Raw genomic sequence first — 24,112 nt, 5'->3', positions numbered from 1 at the left:
TGATTAGTACTCTGGTTCTTGACATATTGTCTGAAGTAGCCTCTTGAGATCAATCCTTCGATCTCGTCTTTCAGCTGTCGACATTCATCGGTAGTATGCCCGGTGTTTCTGTGAAATCGGCAATACTTGCTGGAGTCCCTCTTGGACTTTTGATTTCTCATCGGGTCCGGACACCTAAAACAGACCTGGTTTTCATTGGCCGGGTATATGTTCTCCCGAGACTCGTTGTGCTCGGTGTACACTTTGTACACGGAGAAATATCTCTCCCCTTTCTTTTTCTTTCCTCCTTCGGCCTTGGGGTTACTCCCTTCGTTCTTTTTTCTTTTGGTAGGGTTTTCCGCAGCAGGCGTTGAGGCTGGTGGATCCACAGAGGTTGGGGCCGAGTTTATGTTTATCATTGTAGTTGCAGGCTGGGAAGTCATATTAAGTGTCGACCTTGCTTCCTCTACATTGACAAACCTCTGTGCCCGCTTGTTAAACTCGGTTATGGACCTCACAGGTTTTCTTTGCATGTCGTCCCAAAGAGCATTCCCTGGCATGACTCCAGCTTGGACAGCCATTAGGTGACCGCTGTCATCCACGTTCTGAGCTCGAGCTACTTCCAAGTTGAACCTCGTAAGGTAACTTTTCAAAGTTTCTCCTGGCTGCTGCCGAACATTAGTTAGGGTTGACGCCTCAGGCCTAACCCCCGTCATGGTTCTAAACTGCTTCTTGAAGTCTCTAGACAGCTGCTCCCATGAAGTTATTGAGTGTCTTTTATATTTTTCGAACCAGCTTTTGGCTGGTCCTGTTAAAGATGCTGGAAATAACATGCATCAGAGCTCGTAACCCACGTTGCTTACTCTCATTATGGTGTTGAACGAACTCAAATGACTGCATGGGTCGGACTTCCCCTCAAATGTTGGGACGTGAGGGATCCGAAATCCTTGGGGAAATGGAGTGTTCGAAATATGGGGAGCAAACGGTTCAAGCTCCTCGTCAGAATCTTCATATCGATCCCGACCTTGCTCGCTTTTCAAAAGCCTAAAGGCTTTTTCCAACTATTCAATTCTTTCCTGGACCGGGTCCGCGAGGGGTACCGTCTGGAATCGGTTGTCGCTGATCACAATTCCAGGCTCGCGCCTCCGTAGGGGGTCCTGACGCCTATTCAAGCGATCCCTCAGGTCCGGGTTTATCGGGTTATCGTTACCCCGACTTTGATTCAGGTGTTCTCGCAGGTCAGAGTGATTCCTGCGGCTTCCAGTATTCTTATGACCTCGATCATGCTTGCTGACCGATCTGGTATCCCTAGAGTCGTCACTAGTAAAACTTGTCGCATATTTATTTCGAGATGGATCTTTTCCGTGTCGCCTCGTTTCCGCCGTGCGAGACCGAGATGTTTGACTTCTTTCTGATGGGGCACCTCTCCGCTCCTGGAAAGCCTCCCCGTTTCCTTGTCTCCTCCCCGCACGCCTCTCGTCCTGATCTCGAACTGGTTGAGCATTCCTGCGGGGGGTGAAGGATATCTTATAGGTGACGGAGGGAACCGTATGGGTGACGGTGGCTGCCACCCATTCCGAGGCCTGGATGGTCCGGAGTTTTCCCGAGACGGGTTGGTTGCATTCGGTGCGTTCCCAGGGACTTGAGTTCGAGCCTCTACAGGGGCTCGGTTGTTCTCAGTTCCCGCAGGTACTTCCAATGGGTGGATTAACCGGGGCCCTAGCCCGAGTACTTCTCTGGGGCCTAGGGGGAGCGGTTGGCTCTGCTGGTGCTAGAGGTTGTGCCGGGGCCCTAGCCCGAGTACTTCCTGTGGCAGCATTCTTCCGTGGACACCCACGGGGCCTGCGAGGAGGAATGTGCACGTCCCTTGGAGGAAGGGCTTGGTTTTCACGCGGAGGCGGGGGCTGAGCCACCTGCGCCTCTGCGGCTATCCTTGCCAACTCCTCATTCCGCTTATTGGCCTCTGCCAACTGCTGTTTCAGTTGCCGATTCTCAAGTTCCACAATGGGAACATACCGCTCAGGATTGTAATACATATCCTCATCTCGTGGCGGAGCGGGTGGTCTGCGAGAATCGGAGGATCCGCTTCTTTCCTCAACATCTGGGTTTTCCATCGGCTGTTTCCCAGGACGTCTTGGGTAATTCTCTTCAGGAGTATTCTGATTATTAGTGGCCATGATTTATTCAGGGACTGAATGCTTAAGGCTCTCAATGAAAGCACAAAACTGTTGATGCCGTTTTTCGTCAACAGTGAAAGAAGAGCACGAAAACAATAATCAGTAATGGCCAATAAAAATACGACAATACAAACGAGATTTTTACGTGGTTCAGCAGTTAAATCTGCCTAGTCCACGAGTCTTTGTTATTAAACTCGAGATGGTCTCTGAAAATTCTCCAAGGATGAATTCTCCAGAGTTTTCCCTCAAGATCACAAAAAATTTGTCCTTTACAATGGTGCATGACCTCTCTATTTATAGAGAAGATTTCATAATACTATCCCACATAATTCAGGAAGTTATTTTGTATATGCAAATAAATTAAATGGCATTAAAGGCATGTAATCCGATATACAAGGAAACGTTCCCTGAAGATCAGGGGGCGTATAACTGAACAAATAATATCCCTTGATTATAGGGGTTCTATAGTAATAAATGTAGACCGCGTCTCTTATTGATGATTCACTAGGATATTCAAAGTTATTATCCTATATCACCAAGCCCCCATTCACCCAGGTTTCTTATTGACTTTCGAGCTAGAGCATCTTCCCAAGGCTATATGACTTCGAGCTCATACGCGCGTTAGGCTCGGAGCCCTGATACGAGGCCATCCCGAGAACATATGTGCTTCGGGGTCTATCTTTCGAGCTTGTGAGGATTTCGAGGCTATCATCTTCGAAGTCGTCTCTGCTCCGCAGGCTCGATGCTTAGATTTCAGACATATTCCAGACTTTACGAGTTCATTCATTATGAATCCATCTTTCGAGGTCACAATTCTCATGGCTCGAAATCTGGGTGTAACACTAGACGGTGGTCGTATTAGTGCAGATGACTAGATCTTGGATAGGAGGAAGATAGATAAGTTTTGAGAGGATTGAGAAATTTTAGCGTTATGTTTAATCTTAAATAATCTAGTTTTATTATTTATTTAAGTTTTAATTTAATTTATTTTTTAAGTTTTTTATTTATTTTGTGTTTTTATTTTATTATAATAAGTTTGATGAATCAGATCAAGCCACACATGCACGTCGTTAATTCTACTACCAACGACTGCACTAATATAGTGACAAAATGTCTTAGACCATCTCCAATAGGAGAAGTAAATATTGTGCTATCTTTGGTACAAAAATCAATATGTGGTATATTTGACACAATTTTTAGCACTATGCTCCAATGGACAATTACAAATGCTGATGCAAAAATTAATATTTCATTAATGCTCATTTGATATTTATTGAAAATACACAAAAAGTAATAATTTTCCTATATATATTTAATTTTTTTTTATATTTTATTGTTGATAGTTAGAGATAATAATAAATAATAAGGTAAAAAGTCTAGCATTTAATGAAGATTATTAAAAATAGGCTTATTTGCGTCCCATGTCCTTAAACTATACATGTTTTGGGAAATTGGTCCCTCAACTTTTTTTTTTAGCAAATTGGTCCTCAAACTTTGATTTTCTTGGCATTGTTAGTCCCCCACTGTCAAGTTAGTGTTTTTCTGTTAGTTTAGGGACCAATTCACAACAACAAAAAAGTTTGGGGACCAACTTGCCAAAATAAGTCATGACCTAATTTTTTACATGACATATTTCGTTGTAGTTACGGTAACCCTCTAGTATCTTTTCTGAAAATTCTAGATAAATTAGTGTGATAAAAACATGGTTGATTTTTTCTTTATTTTTTTGCTCTTACGGTGGTTTGGAATATCAGGTTATCTATTTTCGACATTCTAAATTATTTATAATTTCCCAAAAAGAACAAGGAGGGTTTCTGTAAGTATATCGAACACCGTCATGTAAAAAAATTTGGGTCCTGACTTATCCAATTTTTGTTGTACTGGTATGACACACTCCTGTTTCACATATGTGATAAGCCATGACCCAATTTTTTTACATGATGAGTTTTGTTGTAATCACAACAACCCTCTATATGTTTTTTTTTTTTTAAATTCTTGATAATTTAGTATGCTAAAATTAGGATTGATTTTTTTTTTTGCTTGTGTGGTGGTTCGAAGTATTAGGAACTTTGATTTTGATACACTAAATTATTCATAATTTTTCCAAAAACATCCAAGAGAGTTGTCATATGTACAACGAACACCATCTTGTAAAAATATTTGATCATAATTTATCTATGTGTGGATCATAATTTATCTATGTGTAAAAACTATAATGTGCCATAGTGATAGGATTATAAGTTTTTTGTTGTACCGCTATGGCACGCTTCAGTTTCACTTTCACACACTTGGATAAGTCATGACTTGATTTTTTAAATGACAATGTTTGATGGACATTTTCAGGAAATTATGGATAATTTGGTATGCCGAAACAGAGTGCGTGATATTCCGAATTGTCACATGAGCAAAAAATAAAATAAAAAATCAACCATGTTTTTCAATGCAATAAATTATCTAGAATTTCCCAAAAACGTATAGGAGGGTTGCCGTAATTACAACGAATACTGTCATGTAAAAAAATTGGGTCATGAATTATTTTAGCAAGTTGGTCCCTAAAATTTTTTGTTGCAAATTAGTCTCTAAACTAAGAGAAAAATGGTGACTTAACGGTGGGGGACTAATGGTGCCAATAAAATCAAAGTTTGAGGACCAATTTGCCAAAAAAAATTGAGGGACAAATTTGCCAAAACGTGTATAATTTAAGGAGCTGCGCCACAAATAAGCCTTAAAAATAATAATAATGACACAAAAATAAATAAAAAAAGTAACATTTATAGTGATAGAAAATATGAATCATATTATATTAAGTGCCAAATTTGACATAAATTTGGTACACCAATGGAGATTTTCTTGTTATCATAAAAAACAAAAAATTGAGTATTAAAATGCTACCATTTAAAATATTTGGTATTGTCACTGAAAAAAAAAATGTAGAAACGACATGTCGTTCTTGTTGGAAGTTACTGAACGGCTCCCGGTCAGCCTCTGCCGGTGAGGTGACGTAAAAACACTACGTGGCAATGTGTAATTGGCTGTTCGCTGTCACCGATAAACAATTCTTTCACCTAAAGATCAGACAGAGAAAAAGTATGAGAAAAAAATATTAAAATTCATTTATATATAAATAATAATTACAAAATAAAAATAAAAAAGCTCCTCCGTAGTGTGGTCGTATTTTCGGCTCGTCATTTCAGTGGGTATTTTCGTTGTCACGACTCGCGCGAACGAGGAAGAGGAAGCTATCAGCGCGACCAGGCGATCCACCATTTTTGTCTGGTTCATCTTCAACTCTTTCTGTCTTTAATCTAAACTCATAATTCAGTTTTCAATGAAAATCTTTATAGATCTCTTTATAATGTTAAAGTATTCTTATGCAATTTGATCACCGAGTTAGTGTTTGTGCGATAATGCACGAATCTATGCAGTTTTGATTGGGATTTGAGGTTGAGTGAGAAGGAGGAATATGAGTGATCTTGCTTGATATGAATTTTTTTTTTTTGGATTTGGATAAAATTATTACTTTGCGAATTTATGGAATCAATGCTCAATTTTCTGAAATTGATTTATTTATGGTGATTTTCGTTTGTGTTTCTGAAATGGATTCGTTTTGTTTTGTTTAGTTCGCTGTCGTGTGATTGGATCGTGGATTGTTGAAATTGGAGTTTTGGTATATAGAAGGAGACAAAGGGGATCTGGGTGTTTTATTTGATTGATCAATGGCAGCTAATGTGCCTCCTCCAGGGGCACCTAGGCCCGGCTACAATAGCATGCCGCCACCACCTAATTACATTCCTAATGCCCAAAGAGCTCCCGATTCCCTGGCCGATAATTTGCAGAATATGAATCTCAACCGCCCACCTTCTATGCTCAATTCTGGCCCTAGACCATCCCCATTTGGCCAGCCACCACCTTTTTCTTCGCCAGCCACTTCTCAGGGCATGCCTGGTGCACCACCGCCTTTTTCTCGCCCTGGACCTCCTCCAGGTGCACTTGGAAGACCTTCAATGCCACCATCAGGACTCCCACAAGCCATGTTACAGTCTGGTGGGGCGCCTGCAAGACCTACTGGGCCACCTGTAGGTCAACCTTCACCATTTGCATCAAGACCACCTCCCAGTTCGTTGCCCTCTTCGATGGGTAGTTATGGTGCACCTGGTTCTGGGCCATTTCCTTCTGGTCCAGTAGCACCACAGTCATTCCCACCAGGTGCTCAGCCCACTCCCGGTTCTTCACCATTTGCTACTGGTCAGTTTGCGCAGCCATCTAGAGCACCTGGTGGCTTGATGAGCAATGGTCCACCAAGCTTTGGTCAAGGTGCCATGCCAGGTGGTCCCCGATATCCGCCAATTGGAAATGCTCCACAACCACCTCTCGGGCCTCCACAGACAATGGGAGCTGTGCCCCCTCGGGCTTCAACTATGAGCAATGATTTTGGTGGTATGGCAGCCAGTGGTCTACCAGCTCCTCCCATGCAACCATCTTCACCATATTCAGGTGTAGCTCAGGGCACACTACCACCAGCAGGATCACCTTTTGGCTCACCGACATGGCCAATGCAACCTGGACAGGTATGCAGTGTGTTTCTTTGTTTTACATTGTATTGCTGCTGAAATACTGCCTTAGTATGCATCACATTATTGTTTACATGACTTACCTGGGAAAGATATTATTTTCTTTTAAGAATTTTTTTGGCATGTGTACTCAATGATGCAAAAACAAAGAAAATGGCTTTGCTCTATGTCATTTTCTTCCTTGTTTATTTTAATCTGTAGACCTTCTTTATTTGCATTGAGTTCCACTTGTTTGAATTTTGTTTTGCTAGGGTTTGGAATATGTCGATAGGACATACCATTTGGTTAACACTGCCTTCTTTTCAATACATCCAATTGTTCCATGCTACATCTATCTAATGATGGTAGTAGTAAAATTATAGATACAAATTAAAGACATGCATTCTAGAGTAGTTTGTTTATGCAGCACTAAAGACAAAGTATGCACACAAAATCACTATGCAGAGCTTTTGACAATTATTATGCATCTTTAATATTAATGTATCTTAATGATTACTTACTTACACATGCTCCTCACAAATAGTTTCAATGCATAAAAGGAAAAAGATTCATATATTTGTAAAGCATCCAAAATATGTCAGATGGTTTACCTCCCAAAATTAAAAGAAAGATAATATATTCCAGTTCCAGAGAGTGGGTTCTTTATGTACTTTTGGTTTTTATGTTTTTAGGAATGATAGAGATTTTTAAGGAAATTTAAATGACAATGCTGAAGGCACGTTTGCAGCTTTGGCTATTGAATGGTCCAATAGGATTGTTATCCTGTCTACTCTTTCTTTCTGATTTCATAGTGAAAAAGGTTTTATCAAATACATAAGTATTATATATGATGTTCTACAGTCCACTGCATGCATGTGTTCATGATAAGTCATATAAACAAGTTGTCATTTTGTTATTATTTAGAAAAGTATTTAATTGTGCCTATTCCATGATGAAATAATATATACTAATAATTGTGGAGGAAGATATGTTGGATGCAACCTTCAAAGCTCATCACGTTTCTCTGAGTTATTTTGTCTCATATCTTTTATTTCTTCAGTTGGCACCTCCACCAGTTCCTGGTTCTGCCCAGCCGCCCAGAATGTATGGAATGCCACCACAACCACTTCCAAATCAATCCATGACTACGATACAATCTGCAATCGGTCAAACAGGAGCTCCTGTTGCTGGGTCAACTAAAATTGACCCTAATCAAATTCCAAGGCCCTTACCAAGCTCTTCAATTATCCATCATGTAACTCGTCAAGGCAATCAGGCCAATTGTCCACCGGTGATTACTAATTCATGAGCTTTACAATATTACTTTTGTTTTTTGAAATCTGGTATCTAGTTGTATGCAATCTTTCTTATTGCTATTTGTGCTCTTCTGATTGCTTTTAATTTTCTTAAAGCCTGCTACAAGTGATTACGTTGTTAATGACACTGGAAATTGTAGTCCACGTTACATGAGGTGCACCATCAATCAGGTTAGATTTTGATTTGTATTGTATTGAAGTTAGTTTTGCCAGTCTCAATGTTCAACCTTGACTGGTTCATTTATTCATTTACTTTTTTGTAATTCTTGTTTTCCAAAAAATTGACAGATTCCATGCACTGCTGACCTTTTGACAACGTCAGGGATGCCTTTAGCTTTGCTGGTCCAACCTCTCGCGCTTCCTCATCCATCAGAGGAGCCGATACATGTAAAACTTTTGCCTTTGAAGTGTTTTACTAGTTACTATTGCAGATACAACAATTTGTAATATATTATCAGTTTCTTATTTGAAGAAAATTGATTTGTTAATTAACTATCGATCATCGTGGAACCTGTATGGAATTAAAAGCTGAGTGCAACACTAGCATCGAGAGACTTTCTTTTTGGTTTGGAACTATATAATCTGACCTGTAATTGATATTACAGCCCCATTGTCCAACATAAAATTGATACAATTGAATTTTGACTAAACTGTAAATGTGCTGATTATGTTGTGTTATAGGTTGTGGATTTTGGTGAAAGTGGTCCTGTTCGATGTTCTCGTTGCAAAGGCTACATAAATCCTTTCATGAAATTTATTGATCAGGGAAAGCAATTCATCTGTAACTTGTGTGGTTAGTATTAGTGTATTTTCATTTTTTTTTTCAAATAACATATGTAGCCTGTAATGTGACACTAAAGGCATTATTTCTTCACCTTTATTTTGTGCAATGGGAGGAACATGGTATTAATATATTCATATGGCTAGTCTCTAATCAACATTCACCCCATTGCCTGTTGCAGGATTTACTGATGAGACTCCTCGCGACTACCACTGTAATCTTGGGCCAGATGGTAGGCGTCGAGATGCAGATGAAAGACCTGAGCTATGTAGAGGAACAGTTGAATTTGTTGCTACAAAAGAGTACATGGTTAGTGATATACAAAATCTTACAAAACTCAATAGTTTTTTTTCCCTCTCACTACATCTAGTGTAGATTTTATGCTAAATATCAATCAAATGCTTGTTTTCTTTATGTAATCTTTGTTTCTTTCTCCTCAATCTGATTTATGCTTCGTACAAAAGATTGTTTGGCTAATTAATTAATACAAGAGCAAATAAATATGTTTTTATATATTTTTTAAATTTGAAAAGAAACGAGAATATTAATAGTAATCATAAAAATACCTTATGGAAGAGAAAATAACGGAAAGATCACCCAACTGCAAGAAAGAGAAATATATCAAAAACTAAACCAGTAATACAAAACATAATAAATATCCTGACTATATAGCCATTCCCTATTCCTCAATAGATTGAGAGGTCAGGCTCTCCATTTTTTAATTTTGAGACTGTGACTTTGTCCTAACCAACTTCAAACCTTTTATCATCTTAGATTTGACTGCCCTTTCTATCAATCTATTCAATCTGTCCACTACTAGAGAATAAAAATAATGAGAACAGCAATCACTTATTACTCCTATGATGTCTATAGTTTTCCACAACATCATTGGCAACCAGTGCCACATCTAACTTCTTACTGCCAGCAACAGATGCCCCCTGATTCTCCAAAATCATATTACCTTAACATGCCCGCAATCTTATGGAAAGTACTCATACATACTTTTTATAAACCTATCAAAAGACTAATATGGACAGAAATCTCTACGACAAGTCTCCAACTTTTTAGCTGTAAGATATATGTTTGTCAATCCATTTGTAAAATTGCTGTCATAAAATTGTTTAGCTACTTCAGTGCTTTTCATCAATGAAGCTTTATTGAATTTCAATTAAATTTTGAAGTAAAGACTTTTTGCAAAAGGCTCATACTTGGTCTTACCAATAGCTGTAATTTCTGAGTGACTACATTTTAAGCTGTGATTTATTTGATTCTAGGTGCGTGATCCCATGCCAGCTGTATACTTTTTCCTCGTTGATGTATCCATGAATGCAATACAAACTGGTGCAACTGCTGCAGCTTGCAGTGCAATTAATCAAGTCATTTCTGATCTCCCTGTAAGTTTTTTATTTTTTTGTTTTTGTATGACAAATTTAGAGCTTTTAATTATGCTGCTTAGGAAGTGTGTGAGCTTTGGGGTTCATTGATTTTCCATGTCTAAGTGTTTGTAACCCGTAAACATAGGAAACTGTGTAAAGGTCAACAGTTTCTTTTGTTGGGACAAATACTGTTTCATCAACCATTTCGCTAATTTGTATTTAGGCAATGTATTTCTATCATGACTAAATAATTTTACTTGATTTATACTATTTGCTTTGTTTTTACGTTTATTGACTCTTTATATGGAAATTTGTTTCTCTGTAATTATTGAACCATGAAACCTACTTCTCTAACATTTTAATATTTTTGAAGGAAATTACCATTTTGGTTTTAGAAAATTTCAATGATCTGTCCTACAAAACTTACCAAAATTAACTCTTTACTTGATTTTGGTAAAAAACAAATTTCAATTAGATAAGTTTTCCTTGTTTTATTACAATTACACCTTTTTTATAATTTTTATAATTATTTCACTTTTAGCCAAATAAAAGATGTATCCTAAATTAATTAAAATTAGATTAATTGTATTAACATAAGGGTAAGAGAGTCTTATTAACAAAAGTGACCAAAATCAAGTGCAAGGTTAATTTTCTTATGTTTTGTAAAATAGAAGGTTATTGTTAGAATTTTTGAAAATAGAAGGTGAAGTCTGGTATTTCGCTAAAACGTTGGGAGTTTAAAATAGTATTTTTTTTTTCTTTTATAAATGTAGTTCATATTTTGTATTGACTAGCTTGCAGTTGTGAATAGAATCGTAAATGAATTCTCCTTGTTTATAATTACATATGCTTCAAGGCTTGTCATATTTTTAACAACTTTTTGTTTACCCTTGGTCTTTTATTGGGATAATTTTCACTGTGTTTCTATAAAGAGAAACAAGTGAAAAGAAAAATATGTTTTATTTACTGAGATCTTGGTGCTTTCATTGGTGCAGGAAGGTCCTCGGACAATTGTGGGAATTGCAACCTTTGACTCAACAATCCATTTTTACAATTTGAAACGTGCATTACAGCAGGTCAAATTTAAGTCATATTTATCTTGTCTCATCATATGATTTCAGTTAGTAAAGTGGAGAATTATCTTTACATTTCCTGCTATATTAAAAAAATTCTTAGATTTTGTATAAACTATATACAACATTCTTGAGATGGATTGGGATAATGTGTTCACAAAGTAGAATCCATCTGAGTGTGATTTGTCTGAACTTTGGGATGTTGCAGTCTTCTGCAATTAGGATTTATGATTAATACCATATTAAGGTGAAGGGCCGCACAAGAATAAATTATCTAGTGCTGAAATTGTATTCGGATAAAGTTTATACATGCATAGTCTCTTGGACCTGCTTTGCGAACTTGTACTTGATTGTGTTTTAGTGATTACTTTATGAGCTTGAAGATGAGAAAGATTGGTCTGATACACTGTATCATTGTAGAAAAGTATAGTTGTGTTGCTACTACAGCTAAATCTTACTGGAAGAGAGCATTCTACATTTTTGAATTTATCCTTTAGAAGGGACGGGTGGAAAGACATTATCTAAGTTGCATACAAATATTTATGAAGTTGGTAGCAAAGATGAGTCATCAGCATTGTGAGATGGATATTGGGAAGAAAAGAACAATTACTAGATTTGCTTGAAGAATATAGCATGCTAGAAAATATATTAATTTAGGATCTTGGAGTAAAATATGATTTCTATTGTATCTGTACTTCAATGACACTCAGTAGGCAGTTTAAACTGGAGTTTCATATAATTCAAATTCAACGAGTTCTTCATTAAATTCAAATTCAACGAGTTGCTAAAGAACAAAGTTCGTCTTGCAATGACTTTGCACACAGGGCACAGGATCTCTGCCTCTAATTTTTATAATTTCAGTTGTGGATGTACGGAATTTCCTTTTAATTGCTATTATAGAACAATATTTTGTATAATTACTTATATGTTTCTCTATTTATGTAGTTAGTTTAGTTGGGTATTCTCGACCTATAATTTTCTCAACAGTTATTTACATTGATTCTGACATCCAATAATTTTTTACAGCCACTAATGCTAATAGTTCCTGATGTACAAGATGTCTATACTCCCTTACAGACAGATGTTCTCGTTCCTCTATCCGAGGTTAATATCCAAGGCTATTGTTTTCTGGACATTTTTTTCTTCGTTAATTTTGTACTATACTATAATGTTGTGTTTGAGGCAATATTTAATTGCCAATAATAGTTGATCTTTTGTTTTCTTTGTTGATATAGTGCCGTCAGCATTTAGAGTTATTGCTGGAAAGCATTCCAACCATGTTTCAGAATAGTAAAACTGCTGAATCAGCGTTTGGCGCTGCAATTAAGGTTTGCCATTTTTATTAAGACAGTTTACGGTCCTTGGTGTTTTAATTATGTTGTTACAACTGGAAACACATCACTAGTTTTTTGGGCTGACAACATTTTCTTACTTGATACATTTTTTGAGTTGATGTCATTGGTTTGGGGAATTTATTTGTTCCCTTTGCTTTCTAAGATTCTAATATCATTAGCAATATTAGCGTTTTATTTATTTATTTAAAAAGAGGCCAAAATTTGGCTCTCTTGTACAATCTCAAACATAACTGGGGGAATGAAGAAGCTTATCTCAACTTCAATAAATTGTTCCAGTATGTCCTTGTCAAAATAAAAAAGGACAAAAAGAAGGACAAAATCGATCCATGATGTTATTTGCATAACTGTAGTAAATTGTAAATATTTGAAAGTTCTGGTTTAGTATATTTGAATGCCCACTAATAATCAATTGAAAATGAAGGTGATGTAACATTTTGATGAATGCTTTCAAGTTGTGCAACAGATTTTTTTTTACTTAAATTTGACATATTATTTTCTTAAAGAGTTATTGTTTTAGGAGGGGTAGGCAAAGTTGGAATCAACTTTGACTTTTCAGTGCTGGTGTTTTCTATAAAATTGATGCAGTTAGACTTGGTTGTATCATTGGGGAAATATTAACACATGCATTTGCTCATTTGACTTGAAAACAACACAGATCTTAGGTGTCTTATGTTACAAACAGTATTTTCTGGTTTAATTTAAAATATTTAACCAAATTGAGACTAATTATGTGAGTTACTTTGTGCTAGCTACAAGAATCTGGAATACTGCATGCTTCACGTGATGATATAACATCAATTAATATTTGTATATCAAAACATGCATTTTAATATTACTTCTGCTCACTGTTTTTAGGCTGCCTTCCTAGCTATGAAGAGTACTGGAGGGAAACTTATGGTATTTCAGTCAGGCAAGTTTAGAAAATGAATACATGTTTGTATTTAAATGTGTACGCATGTATAATTGAACTGTTTTTACATAAATTGTTTCTGTTGGTAGATACCACCAATTATGTTAAGTCTTTTTAGGTCTTGATGATTAGAAGTAGAGAATGTGAGACACTGACTTTCAGGCGGATCTCTGCATGGTGAAGATGCACCATTTTTTAACGTAGTTATATTTTGTATTTCTAAATACATGAAAACTGTACTTTTTTCTACAATTCATTATATATTGTGTAAGTTGCAGAATTTTTTTGTACGAAGTGCTTGCCAATGTAGGTGCAAAAAGGATTTTGTTACTTTCATGAATGCAATTTCAGAAACAATTGTATGGATTAAGTCTTGTATTAGCTTTAGCAGTATCCGTGAAATTTATTTGAGAAACCAATTTCATATATGAATCCCTAGTTGGGCTTAGCATCTATCTTTTTCTCTCATAGGGAATTTTGGTTCTCTCATAGCATGCATGATATTGATGATTTATTTATTTACAGTTTTGCCATCAACTGGCATTGGAGCTCTTTCTGCCAGAGAAGCTGAAGGAAGAGCTAATGTATCTGCGGGAGAGAAGGTATGAAAATAATGTCTGTTTGCACCTTCCATCCGACTGTTTCCAGACAATGTAAATGATATTATTTTGTTTTGCTGCTCCTGCAACTTGTTTTCTTTGGGGGTAATGTATATAATTTTCTTAAATTGGTGGAGTTGAACATCTCTATTGGGCTGTCTCAGTGAAGTTTTCCAACTTTTAAGAAAATCTAATTGACCCTGAACTTCATGACATTTTCCCTAGATCCTCTTTCTGCATATTAGGAATTTGATGGAAGTTGTTGGGAGAATTCGATGGTTTTATTGATTTAACTGGGATGCCTGTTGCATTAGTAGTAGTATTTAAGATAATCAACATTTTTTTTTTGTTGACGTATGCTAATAGGAAAAAAAATAAAAGAATCCTCATAGGACTGGTTCATTTGTACATATTTCCAATTTGATACACCTATATGCTCCCTAAGAGAATGAGATGGTGATAATTGTAATATATTCGGGCACCACATTGACATATCTAATACTTGGGTGCTAAATTTTATCATTTGGTTTGCTTGGGGTTTGAGCAATTTTCTTTCTATGTTTAAATTACAAAATTGCCATTTTCTAATTTGGTTACTAATTGGACGTGAAATTTTAATAGAGTGTAGATGCATTAAACTGCAACATCCAAAAAATGTGCCAAATATAGCATTCACAAACTCCTAGTATTGATAGCAAATTGATTGCAGCAGTACTAAAAGCAATAATAATTACAAGAAGAAGAATGGGAGATTGAATAAAAGTTTCTAGGAATGAAAATGTCAATGTTAATCAATAAGTCAAGCATAAGAATCTATTGCTCTGTAGAGTTTCTATAAAGTAATGCTATTACTTTTCTTTTTTAATCATAACTTTCTCTTTCTCTTTAGATTATGATTCTCATTTAACATCTTTGCAGGAGGCCCATAAATTACTCCAGCCAGTTGACAAAACTTTTAAGACGATGGCTATTGAATTTGCCGAGTATCAGGTAAACTTCCAGTAAATTCATTTCACTTAATAATTTAGATATGACTTGGTTCTACCTGCAATTGCTGGTGGAGATGTTTTGCGCTCACAGCACTATACCTGATGAGTGTAATTTAGTATGGTAACTTATCCATCATGACATGTTTCAGGTTTGCGTGGATATATTTGTCACTACCCACACATATGTGGATATTGCGTCTATTTCTGTCATCCCGAGAACAACCGGAGGGCAGGTACTAGAGAATGCTGTTGTTCATCTATGGCGTTTTTGTTCTATAGTCCACATAATAAGGAAGCTTTCCCTCCATTTGCCAATTCTCTCTTTTTTTTTAATGCTAATGAAGCATCACTTTTGTTGCATATCTGAATTTGTCCGGGGTTTTATGAAATCCTCACTTATGTTGCATATCTTAATTTGTTTAGGGTTCTATGAAAGCATCACTTTTGGCTGATTATTCTTTGTTCTTTTTAACTTGATAACTATGTCACTTAACACTGGTTTAATTAATATTCTTAGTTCTTTTATCTTGATAACGGTTTGTCATAACTTATGTAAAAATTATATCAACTCTTCTCTTTAAGCATGTTTGTATAGTTTTTCGTGCTGACAGTCTTAAAATACCAAACATGCTTGGATTCACTCATATGTTCAGGGTTTCACACACTTGTTCTTTAAGGGACTTTCTAAGGTGCAGGATTCCTTTTTTTATCATTTCTTTCTTCTGGAATTAATTATGACTATCTGATGCAATAAGTTGCATGCTTTTATATTGCTCCTTTAAAGTGTGTTAATTTGGTAGTTTGATATTTTTCTTTCTACATCCCTTAACTTTGTGTTTACAATCTATATGTAAAATTTATTAGTAAATTAAAGAAATCTGACCTTGAATTAATGATATATTATGCATTTAGAAGTACAGGTACATAAACTCCAGTATTTCTTCTCTTGAAATTGTTTATATTGTGGTTTTAAGTTTGTGTACATTGTTTTATTTTTGAAGTTTAATGAGTGTTATTGTTAATATGCACTCTTTTATTTCTTCGTTTATCAATAGTACAAGTAGTGGTGATTTATTTTTATTTTTTTTGAATTTACGCTGGTTTCCATCTTTCAGGTTTATTATTATTACCCGTTCTCAGTCGTATCTGATCCTGCAAAGATCTACAATGATCTTAGATGGAATATTACAAGGCCCCAAGGTTTTGAGGCAGTGATGCGTGTTAGATGCAGCCAGGTAGTCTAACGTAGCAGTGAAAATTTGTTGATTTAAATTTTTTTTTTCTCAATATGTTGATAAGATCAAATAACAAATATGACTTTTTTTTCTCTCATGTATAGGGCATTCAAGTTCAAGAGTACTCTGGTAACTTCTGCAAACGGATCCCAACGGATGTTGATCTACCTGGGGTTTGTATATCTTGTTCAATCAATTTTTAAGTTTTATTTTTCTAATTTTAGTACCTCTGTTTCATTGCGTTCTCTTACTATCCTCTTGCATTACTGCTTCATTTTCACTTGGTTTGTTGTGCTCTGTATACTGTTTGGTGGAAATATATATTTTTTATCTTCCTTTATTTTGCAGATTGACTGTGACAAAAGTATTTTGGTGACCTTAAAACACGATGATAAACTACAGGATGGGTCAGAATGTGCTTTTCAGGTAAAAGCTAATGTGTACTCTATTGCAGGTTTTCAATCTGTACTATCTATTTTTCTCCCATCTGAAGCAAATTATTTTGTGCTAAGAAGCGGAATGATCCTTCTATTTATTGTGCAGTGTGCCCTTCTTTACACAACTATATATGGTCAACGGAGAATTCGAGTTACAACCTTGTCACTGCCATGCACAAATATGCTAAGCTATTTGTTTCGTGCAGCTGACTTGGACACTCAATTCACATGTTTCTTGAAGCAAGGTATGTGATTTTATTTTGAATATCTTGTGTCCTTGTTTCTTACCTTCCTGGTTTTAGCCACCTTTTTAATGTGATATTATTTTTCAATTCTAAGTCATTTTTCTCATCTACTTTGTGTAATAGGAAATCCTCATTTAAACATGAAATTATAAATGGACAATTGTATTTTTTACGGGCCTCATCATGGTCAATGTCAGTTACAATGCAGAATTTAGGAGATATTTGTAAACTATTTTTTAAAAGTTTCATTTGTAAGAAACATTACAATTAATGTGTTTTTCCTGTCCTCTGTAGCGGCAAATGAAATTTCTTTCAATCCACTCTCACGCGTTCGGGAACAAGTGACAAATCTTTGCATCAATAGTCTGCTTGCATACCGTAAATTCTGTGCTACACCATCATCATCTGGCCAGCTTATTCTTCCAGAGGCACTGAAGCTTCTGCCTTTGTACACCCTTGGTATGCTCCCTTTTGCTGCATGAGTATATAGTACTTTTCATGCTCTGGTTAAGCTGTTTTTCAAAGTTAATAAGATGTTCCTTTAGAACCAACAACATCCCACCCACACACAGAAAGTAGTATTAAATAGCTAAGGTATTTGATTTCATTACTTTATATTTTCTGATATCCAATGATCCATCTGCGTGTTTAAGGAATTACTTTTTGGGCAACAGTGGATACCATCATAGTTCTTGTCTATTATTCTGAAGTTGCACGTGGATTCACATAATTTCCATTTAGCTTTACATTGGTGGATATTTTTTTTCGCAGCATTAATCAAAAGTATTGGTTTGCGGAATGATGGGAGGATGGATGACCGCTCCTATTGGATCAATTATGTGTCCTCCATCTCTACTCCTCTGGCAATTCCACTAGTATACCCAAGGATGATAGCTATTCATGATCTTGATTTGAAGGTATGAATAATGTCTTGTAACTTTTTCCTTTTTATTCTTTTAGTGTGGGTTATTGCACATAATATATAAATATGCTATATTTACGTTATACTATTTTCTGCTAACAGGAGAATGATGATTCTGTTCTTCCTCCATTTGTTGCACTTTCTAGTGAACATATTAATGACAATGGAATCTATCTTCTTGAGAATGGTCAAGATTGTTTAATTTACATTGGTAACACAGCAGACCCAGCATTATTGAAACAACTTTTTGGTATTTCTTCTGTTGATGAAGTCCCCACTCAGGTAGAGATGGTTTAAATATTATTTTTATACACTCTTATAAATTGAAGGGTGAAGGGATTTGAACATCTTACCTTAAATTTGGATTTCTTTTCCGATTTGATTTACACTATTGGGGCCCAATAGACCTATTTTATGATGTCTATACAATTCAATTTGTCAGAACTGACACGACAACTAATTAATATCTATTTTCCCTTTAAATCTGAATCCCGAGTTGGGTGCTAGATCCTTTTATTTATTCCTCTTGAAAACTATTATTAATAGAAAAACATTACATCAAGAGGACAAGTACAATATCTGTACTTTTTACCTGATGGATTTACAATATAATTTGTTGAAATTATTGTGAATTAATCTTTCTGTAGTACTTTGTGACAAGTGAATTATTGCTCTCTGCTATTAAACTTGGGAGTTTGTGTAACCTGTAAATTTTTGTTGTGTAGTTTGTGTTGCAGCAGTATGACAATCCACTATCAAAGAGGCTGAACGAAGTGGTGAATGAAATACGGCGCCAAAGATGTTCCTACCTACGGTATGACTGGCAGATCTATATAGTTTGATTTCTAGGAATATTTCACTTTTGACATTGTAATGGGTCCTTTCTTACCATATTATCTTCTTAATCTTGTCTCATTTATTTGCAGCTTGAGATTGTGCAAGAAAGGAGATCCATCAGGTCAGTACTTTCTAATCATAAAAAGTTTATTAAGTAAACATTAGCAATAGATGATATCTTATTGTATGAATCCCACTTCCCAAATTTTCTGTGAATTCTTGAAGATCTAATATGGTTCTCGCATTTCATTACATTAGAGTTTCTGACCGCCAATTATTGTATAAATATAACCTTCTTCGGGTCAAGTGATATCTTATTCATCGATTCATCAAAATCCTTCTATTGGATTATATGGAAGTAACCTAGACCGTGGTGGCATGCTAATATTTTTGGAAAGATAATATAAACACACTAAAAGAGCTGTGTTCTGTAACTGTTATGGATTTCTGATAATGATTGTGCAATACTGTGCAAATTTGTGGTTGCAGGAATGTTGTTCTTTTCTTATATTGTAGAGGACCAACAACATCCAACCGGCCCGTCCTATGTCGACTTCCTAGTACATGTTCATCGGCAAATCCAAATAAAAATGACTTCGTGAATGCACATGCTTTTCCAAGTTAAGTTAACAAGTTTTGATAAACTTCCAGCTAGGGCACTCGTTGAATTGAAATCAAGGAAGAGGTTGATACTTGATAGTGGAGCAATCTGGGGTCGCCCCCATCCATTTTTTTCTTTTTATGTTTCAAGTATAGTGAACAAAATTTTGCTATTAGAGAGGCTTGTCACTGTAGCTGACATAGTAAAAATAAATCTTAATTTATAATCATCTATTGTGTTGTGTATGTAGATTGTTGTTTCTTGCCCCTCTTCTGCTTTATAGCTTTTATCCATTACTAGTTTTTCTATGTGAGAACTGAGAGCACCCAAACAAAAAAAGCACAATTTGTATCGATTGGTTTGGTGGGTTCTCTTCTGATAAACTTAGGGTGTGGTAGTGGTGGTTCAAAGAATAAGTATACATCTAATTTTGTGACATTTTTCTTTTTTATCATAATTTGCAAGTACCTGTGTTCTGCTATTTTGTTTTAATGAAATATTTGGGCTGGGTCTTCTTATTTTGGGTTGGGAGAAAAATATTGTGTTAAATCTGGCTGTTTGCATTTTATTGATGCTTGTGGTAATAAAACCCTTTTGATAATGTTTTTTTTTTCTTTTCTTTTCAGTACATACATGTGTGTACTATCTATAAAGTTAAATTTTTCAAAAAAAAAATTAACATTTTAATCATACAATATTAAAATAATTATTTGATTAAATTCTGATTATATTATGATATATACAATATGTTTTCATCATTTGAAATGGCTTTATTTTTTTTGTTGATGTTATCAATAAAAGTAATTTTTGGATAACTTTTTATAAAATGACCTTAAAGATAGGTTGTCAAGAATTTTCAACAAGCAATCAAATTTTTTAACAATATGTTGAGTATGTCCAGAGTGTTATTTTGCAAAAAATACCAAAATAGACATCTAATGATAACCAATAATTTATGAATAAATTAAATTAATATACACATGTATGTATGTATAGAAAGATTGAGTTAATTAATTTCTCACAAGTAATAAAAACTAGTAGACCAAATCAAATATCAATTACTACAAATAAATTAAACTTTAAGTATGCAAATTTGCAAAAGAAAAACGTAGAAAGTAGAAGCAAAAAGTTCTGAATAAATAAGAACCTTTTATTTTTCTCTTTTGATATATACAATATGGGCCTTTCTAAAGTCCATCAGTTGTATTTGAAGGTTTTAGTTCTTCATCTAATGTGAGTTGTTAGATTATTGGCGAACGGTAAGATTGAGGCTAATATTGACAATGTGTTAAAATACAGGTATACCCTTTCGTACCCCTTAGTAAATGGCTACCTGTTGCTTACTCTTTGTTCATTACGTGGACAAACATGTGGAGACCATGCCGCAGGCCCTACTCCAGTCACTGTCACTTGATCAATTTATTTGACACGACAAACTTAAAAATTAAAAAATAAAATAATGGAAAGCACACTCACCCACTTGGGATTACAGTAGAATGTTTTGCTTTTGTTATATAAACTATTTTCTTAAAACAAATGTAGGTGGGCCCATACATTGTATGCGGACAAGTTTCATAATGATTAATTTACTCCATTTTCATGTTAATATGTAAATAGCCAAAGGAAAGTCATCATGGAAAACCTTGTATAAAGGGTTACGTGTTTCAGCGTCTAAGATGCTACATAATAAAAGTAGCTTGCGAAAAGAACAAATCGCAAGTCGTACGTAACAAATTAGTGCATAAACATAAATTATGATCTTCCTGTAATAACGTAACACATATCTTTCTGCATAAATGGTGTACTAAGTGGTTGATTAATAATATTTGAATACCAACTACGTCTTCGCACAAGTTACCACATTTCTAGTTTTACTTGATGATCTTATTTGTCATTTATATAAATATATACATAAATTCTATGGTTCTCCTCACCCCATCACATAATCAACCACTTTCTTCACTTGTGTCTTCATTTTCTATTTATGATGGAGTACACACCCTCTGGAAAGAAGTATGTGTTTGGCTGCCCACACTTTGCTGAACTACGGCTTGAGCAAATGAAGTACATCAACTATCTCATAGAAGAGAACTTGAGGTTGGCTACCGACCAGAATGCATTAGAGACCATGTACAATGCTTCAACCTATGACTTCTCTTTTCTTACCTCGTAGCTGGCTTCCATGAAAATGACTTACGAAGAGTTCATGAAGAAGACAAAACTGATGCAAATGGAGTGGACCAAAGACATGGACGATTTGCGCAGTGCATATATGAACTTGTACACCCTCCATGTCCAAAGGGAAAAGCCACCAAATTAGTAGTTTGTTAAATGTTGTTACATATAATATTATGGTCGTAGTAGTGTCCTATGTAATCTTTACGGTTAGCTTCCCTTCCCTGAACATGTGTCAAAACTCTTTTTTTTTTTTGGGTTGTCTATCACCTTTGAAACCATTGCGCACGGTTAAATTTGAAGGGTCTGTTTATGTAAGCAGTCCTCATGTAATGTCTCCGTTCCAAATTATGCAAGTCATGTATGCAACAAGTCTCTGGTTTTTTTGATGGTCAATTACTAAAAAAAATTATATTTAAGAAAACTATTCTTATATATCATATAGCATACCAATATTCAAGTATGTGCCCAATTACATTGCTGCCCTCACTTCTGTAATTTGTTATGGCCTGATAAGGCTAGAGACACCCTCTTCTCCCCTCTCAATTATTTGGACAACCCGCCATTTATCCCTTAACAAAGTAAACATTAAAAACTTGTGAACACATATGCACGTACAATTACAGTCGTCATTGTTAACAATTACTTGTGAGATATCATTTCAATCTCTCTCTCAACTATACCCAGAAAACTCCCATTTCTTGATAACCAAAAATGAGGTTCAAAACTTGCACTAACCGCCGATCTCTAATGACGCCCGAAAAGGCTGACGACCACTCATCGCCTGGAGAAACAATTGCTCAAACTTCAAACGTGAAGAAATATCAAAGGCGAGGGAAACAACTACTGGATGGACAAAGTCGTGAGGGCCACCATGCCAAAGAATCTCATTCGGAGAGTACACCATGGAGGAAACCAGGTGATCTAAACATCTCGTCAAAATTAATGATAACTTTATTCTAATTACTTTGAATAATACAGTAGAATAACAACCTATTTAAACTTTAAGGAAAGCTATTGTTTGATTATAATTTTTTCATGATCAAGGGTCGATTGGCAAGAAAAATGATGATGAAGGTCCTTCTGTGCGACAGAACAAAAATATTGATGAACCAATCTCATTATCGGACTCCGAGTCTGACTCCGACTCCGACATATCCAAATCGGAGATGTACATGGGACGTAACACCTTCCGGAATGTGGCTCTTAGCATCTTGTTCAATCTTCGAACTGATGTGGAAGAAATTAAGAACAAAGGATGTTGTTATTGTCGTAAAGTTGAGGAAGAAGTTTATCCATCTCCCCCGTCCCAAGTAAAAAAAAAGGAAGGAATGTATGGGTTGGGCTTATTTTGTGTGTCCTGCAGTCTCCAAATAGTATGGTTATGTAATTTTCTTATTTTGTTTTTTAGAGTAGGAGAAGTGTCTAGTTCACTACTACTTGTGATCATGTATTACCTTAAACCTTCATTTTGGATAATATGTATTTCATTAGTATCCTATTTTCTGCTATTCATGCATTGTCTTACATGGTTAAAGTATTTGGTTGTACATAATTTTTTCTTATAAAATAAGTAAGCTGTAATATAATGTTAATTGAATTTATAATATTTGCATAGGCAATCACTGCGACCATAATAGTGTTCATCTAAATTAGGCTATAATAGTGTTCCACCATTGAAACACTTAATAAACACATTGATATAATAATACTTCATAAGTATCAATGTTTGTTACGTTCGACTATAATAGTGTTCCACAAATTGAATTATCAATTACTTATTAGCGTCCAATCCATTACATAGCCAATCTCGTAAATAACCACAACTTCTTACCAAAATTATTTTAATATCCTCACCTATACAATAAAATGCACATTCAATTACTTTAATGCCTTTATTTTTCACTGCCACCTACTCACACATTTTTCGCCTGGTTAACATCACTAGCTACTATAGGTGAAAAATAATATTTGACGCTTGCAAAATTAGTGGGACCCACAAGTGGACTAAGTCCTCTGATTTTCCTTCAAAATAATTTTTTTAAGAATAAAACCAACATGATAGGTGAATATAAGAAAAACATACAATATTTTCCAGACTTTCACAAATCAAAACCACAAAAATATAAAAGAATATATTTTTGACCGGTAATGAACAAACTAAAACAAGAGAGTTACCTATGTCTAGATTTCTTCAAAAAATTATATAAAAATGAATAATTTAATCTATGCAGTCTCACTGCATTTTCTAATTTTTTTTCTTTACAACATTAAACATGTTTGATTTTCTGTTTTTTGTTTTTTGTTTTCAAAATTGTGTTTTCAGAAATGATAACCTGTACGCCCTGATTTTCCCACGGGCTGATTAGCAAGCTGAGCTGCGGCCTAATCATGATTATCTCGTGTTTCCCCCCAAGACCGGAGCTTCCGTCATAAGGTCATACCTCCTTAGCTCGAGGCAACCCAAGGGTTCGCCAAGAGTGTCTAAAACTTGAGCCTGGACTCTGAAGGCCGAAGGTCGAGTTAAGTATCCAGCTCGTGGTACGGGCAGAGTA

General features: G+C 35.4%; 1 protein-coding gene across 2 annotated transcripts; it reads left to right on the top strand.

Annotated features, from left to right (window-relative positions):
* Nucleotides 1–5,276: 5,276 nt before the first annotated feature.
* Nucleotides 5,277–19,863, top strand: LOC133819730 (protein transport protein SEC24 C). 2 transcript variants are annotated; one of them, XM_062253043.1, is made up of 25 exons: nt 5,277–5,432; nt 5,777–6,724; nt 7,767–7,997; nt 8,119–8,193; nt 8,311–8,409; nt 8,704–8,815; nt 8,985–9,112; nt 10,078–10,197; nt 11,175–11,255; nt 12,279–12,356; nt 12,488–12,580; nt 13,463–13,517; nt 14,043–14,119; nt 15,035–15,106; nt 15,255–15,338; nt 16,221–16,340; nt 16,445–16,513; nt 16,689–16,766; nt 16,884–17,022; nt 17,317–17,481; nt 17,794–17,939; nt 18,047–18,226; nt 18,670–18,758; nt 18,871–18,902; nt 19,271–19,863. In XM_062253043.1, exons 2-25 carry the CDS (start codon nt 5,873–5,875, stop codon nt 19,381–19,383), a joined length of 3,288 nt encoding a protein of 1,095 aa, XP_062109027.1. In that variant the 5' UTR covers nt 5,277–5,432; nt 5,777–5,872; the 3' UTR covers nt 19,384–19,863. The 2 variants fall into 2 exon arrangements, with proteins under 2 accessions (XP_062109027.1, XP_062109028.1); XM_062253044.1 differs by having other exon boundaries at nt 5,294–5,427.
* Nucleotides 19,864–24,112: the final 4,249 nt, after the last annotated feature.

This window comes from Humulus lupulus, chromosome 2 (assembly GCF_963169125.1).
Source record: "Humulus lupulus chromosome 2, drHumLupu1.1, whole genome shotgun sequence".
In the NCBI taxonomy this organism is placed as follows: domain Eukaryota; kingdom Viridiplantae; phylum Streptophyta; class Magnoliopsida; order Rosales; family Cannabaceae; genus Humulus; species Humulus lupulus.
The sequence above is the reverse complement of the archived record's forward strand: the minus strand, read 5'-3'. Positions and strand labels throughout refer to the sequence as shown.

What these genes read in the sequence shown, in the direction of transcription:
- LOC133819730 (XM_062253043.1), top strand. Translation starts at nt 5,873, where the DNA reads ATGGCAGCTAATGTGCCTCCTCCAGGGGCACCTAGGCCCGGCTACAAT. An exon ending in ATGTATCTGCGGGAGAGAAG is followed by an intron (nt 14,120 to 15,034) that starts GTATGAAAATAA and finishes ACATCTTTGCAG; the next exon opens with GAGGCCCATAAATTACTCCA. An exon ending in TCTGCCTTTGTACACCCTTG is followed by an intron (nt 17,482 to 17,793) that starts GTATGCTCCCTT and finishes TTTTTTTCGCAG; the next exon opens with CATTAATCAAAAGTATTGGT.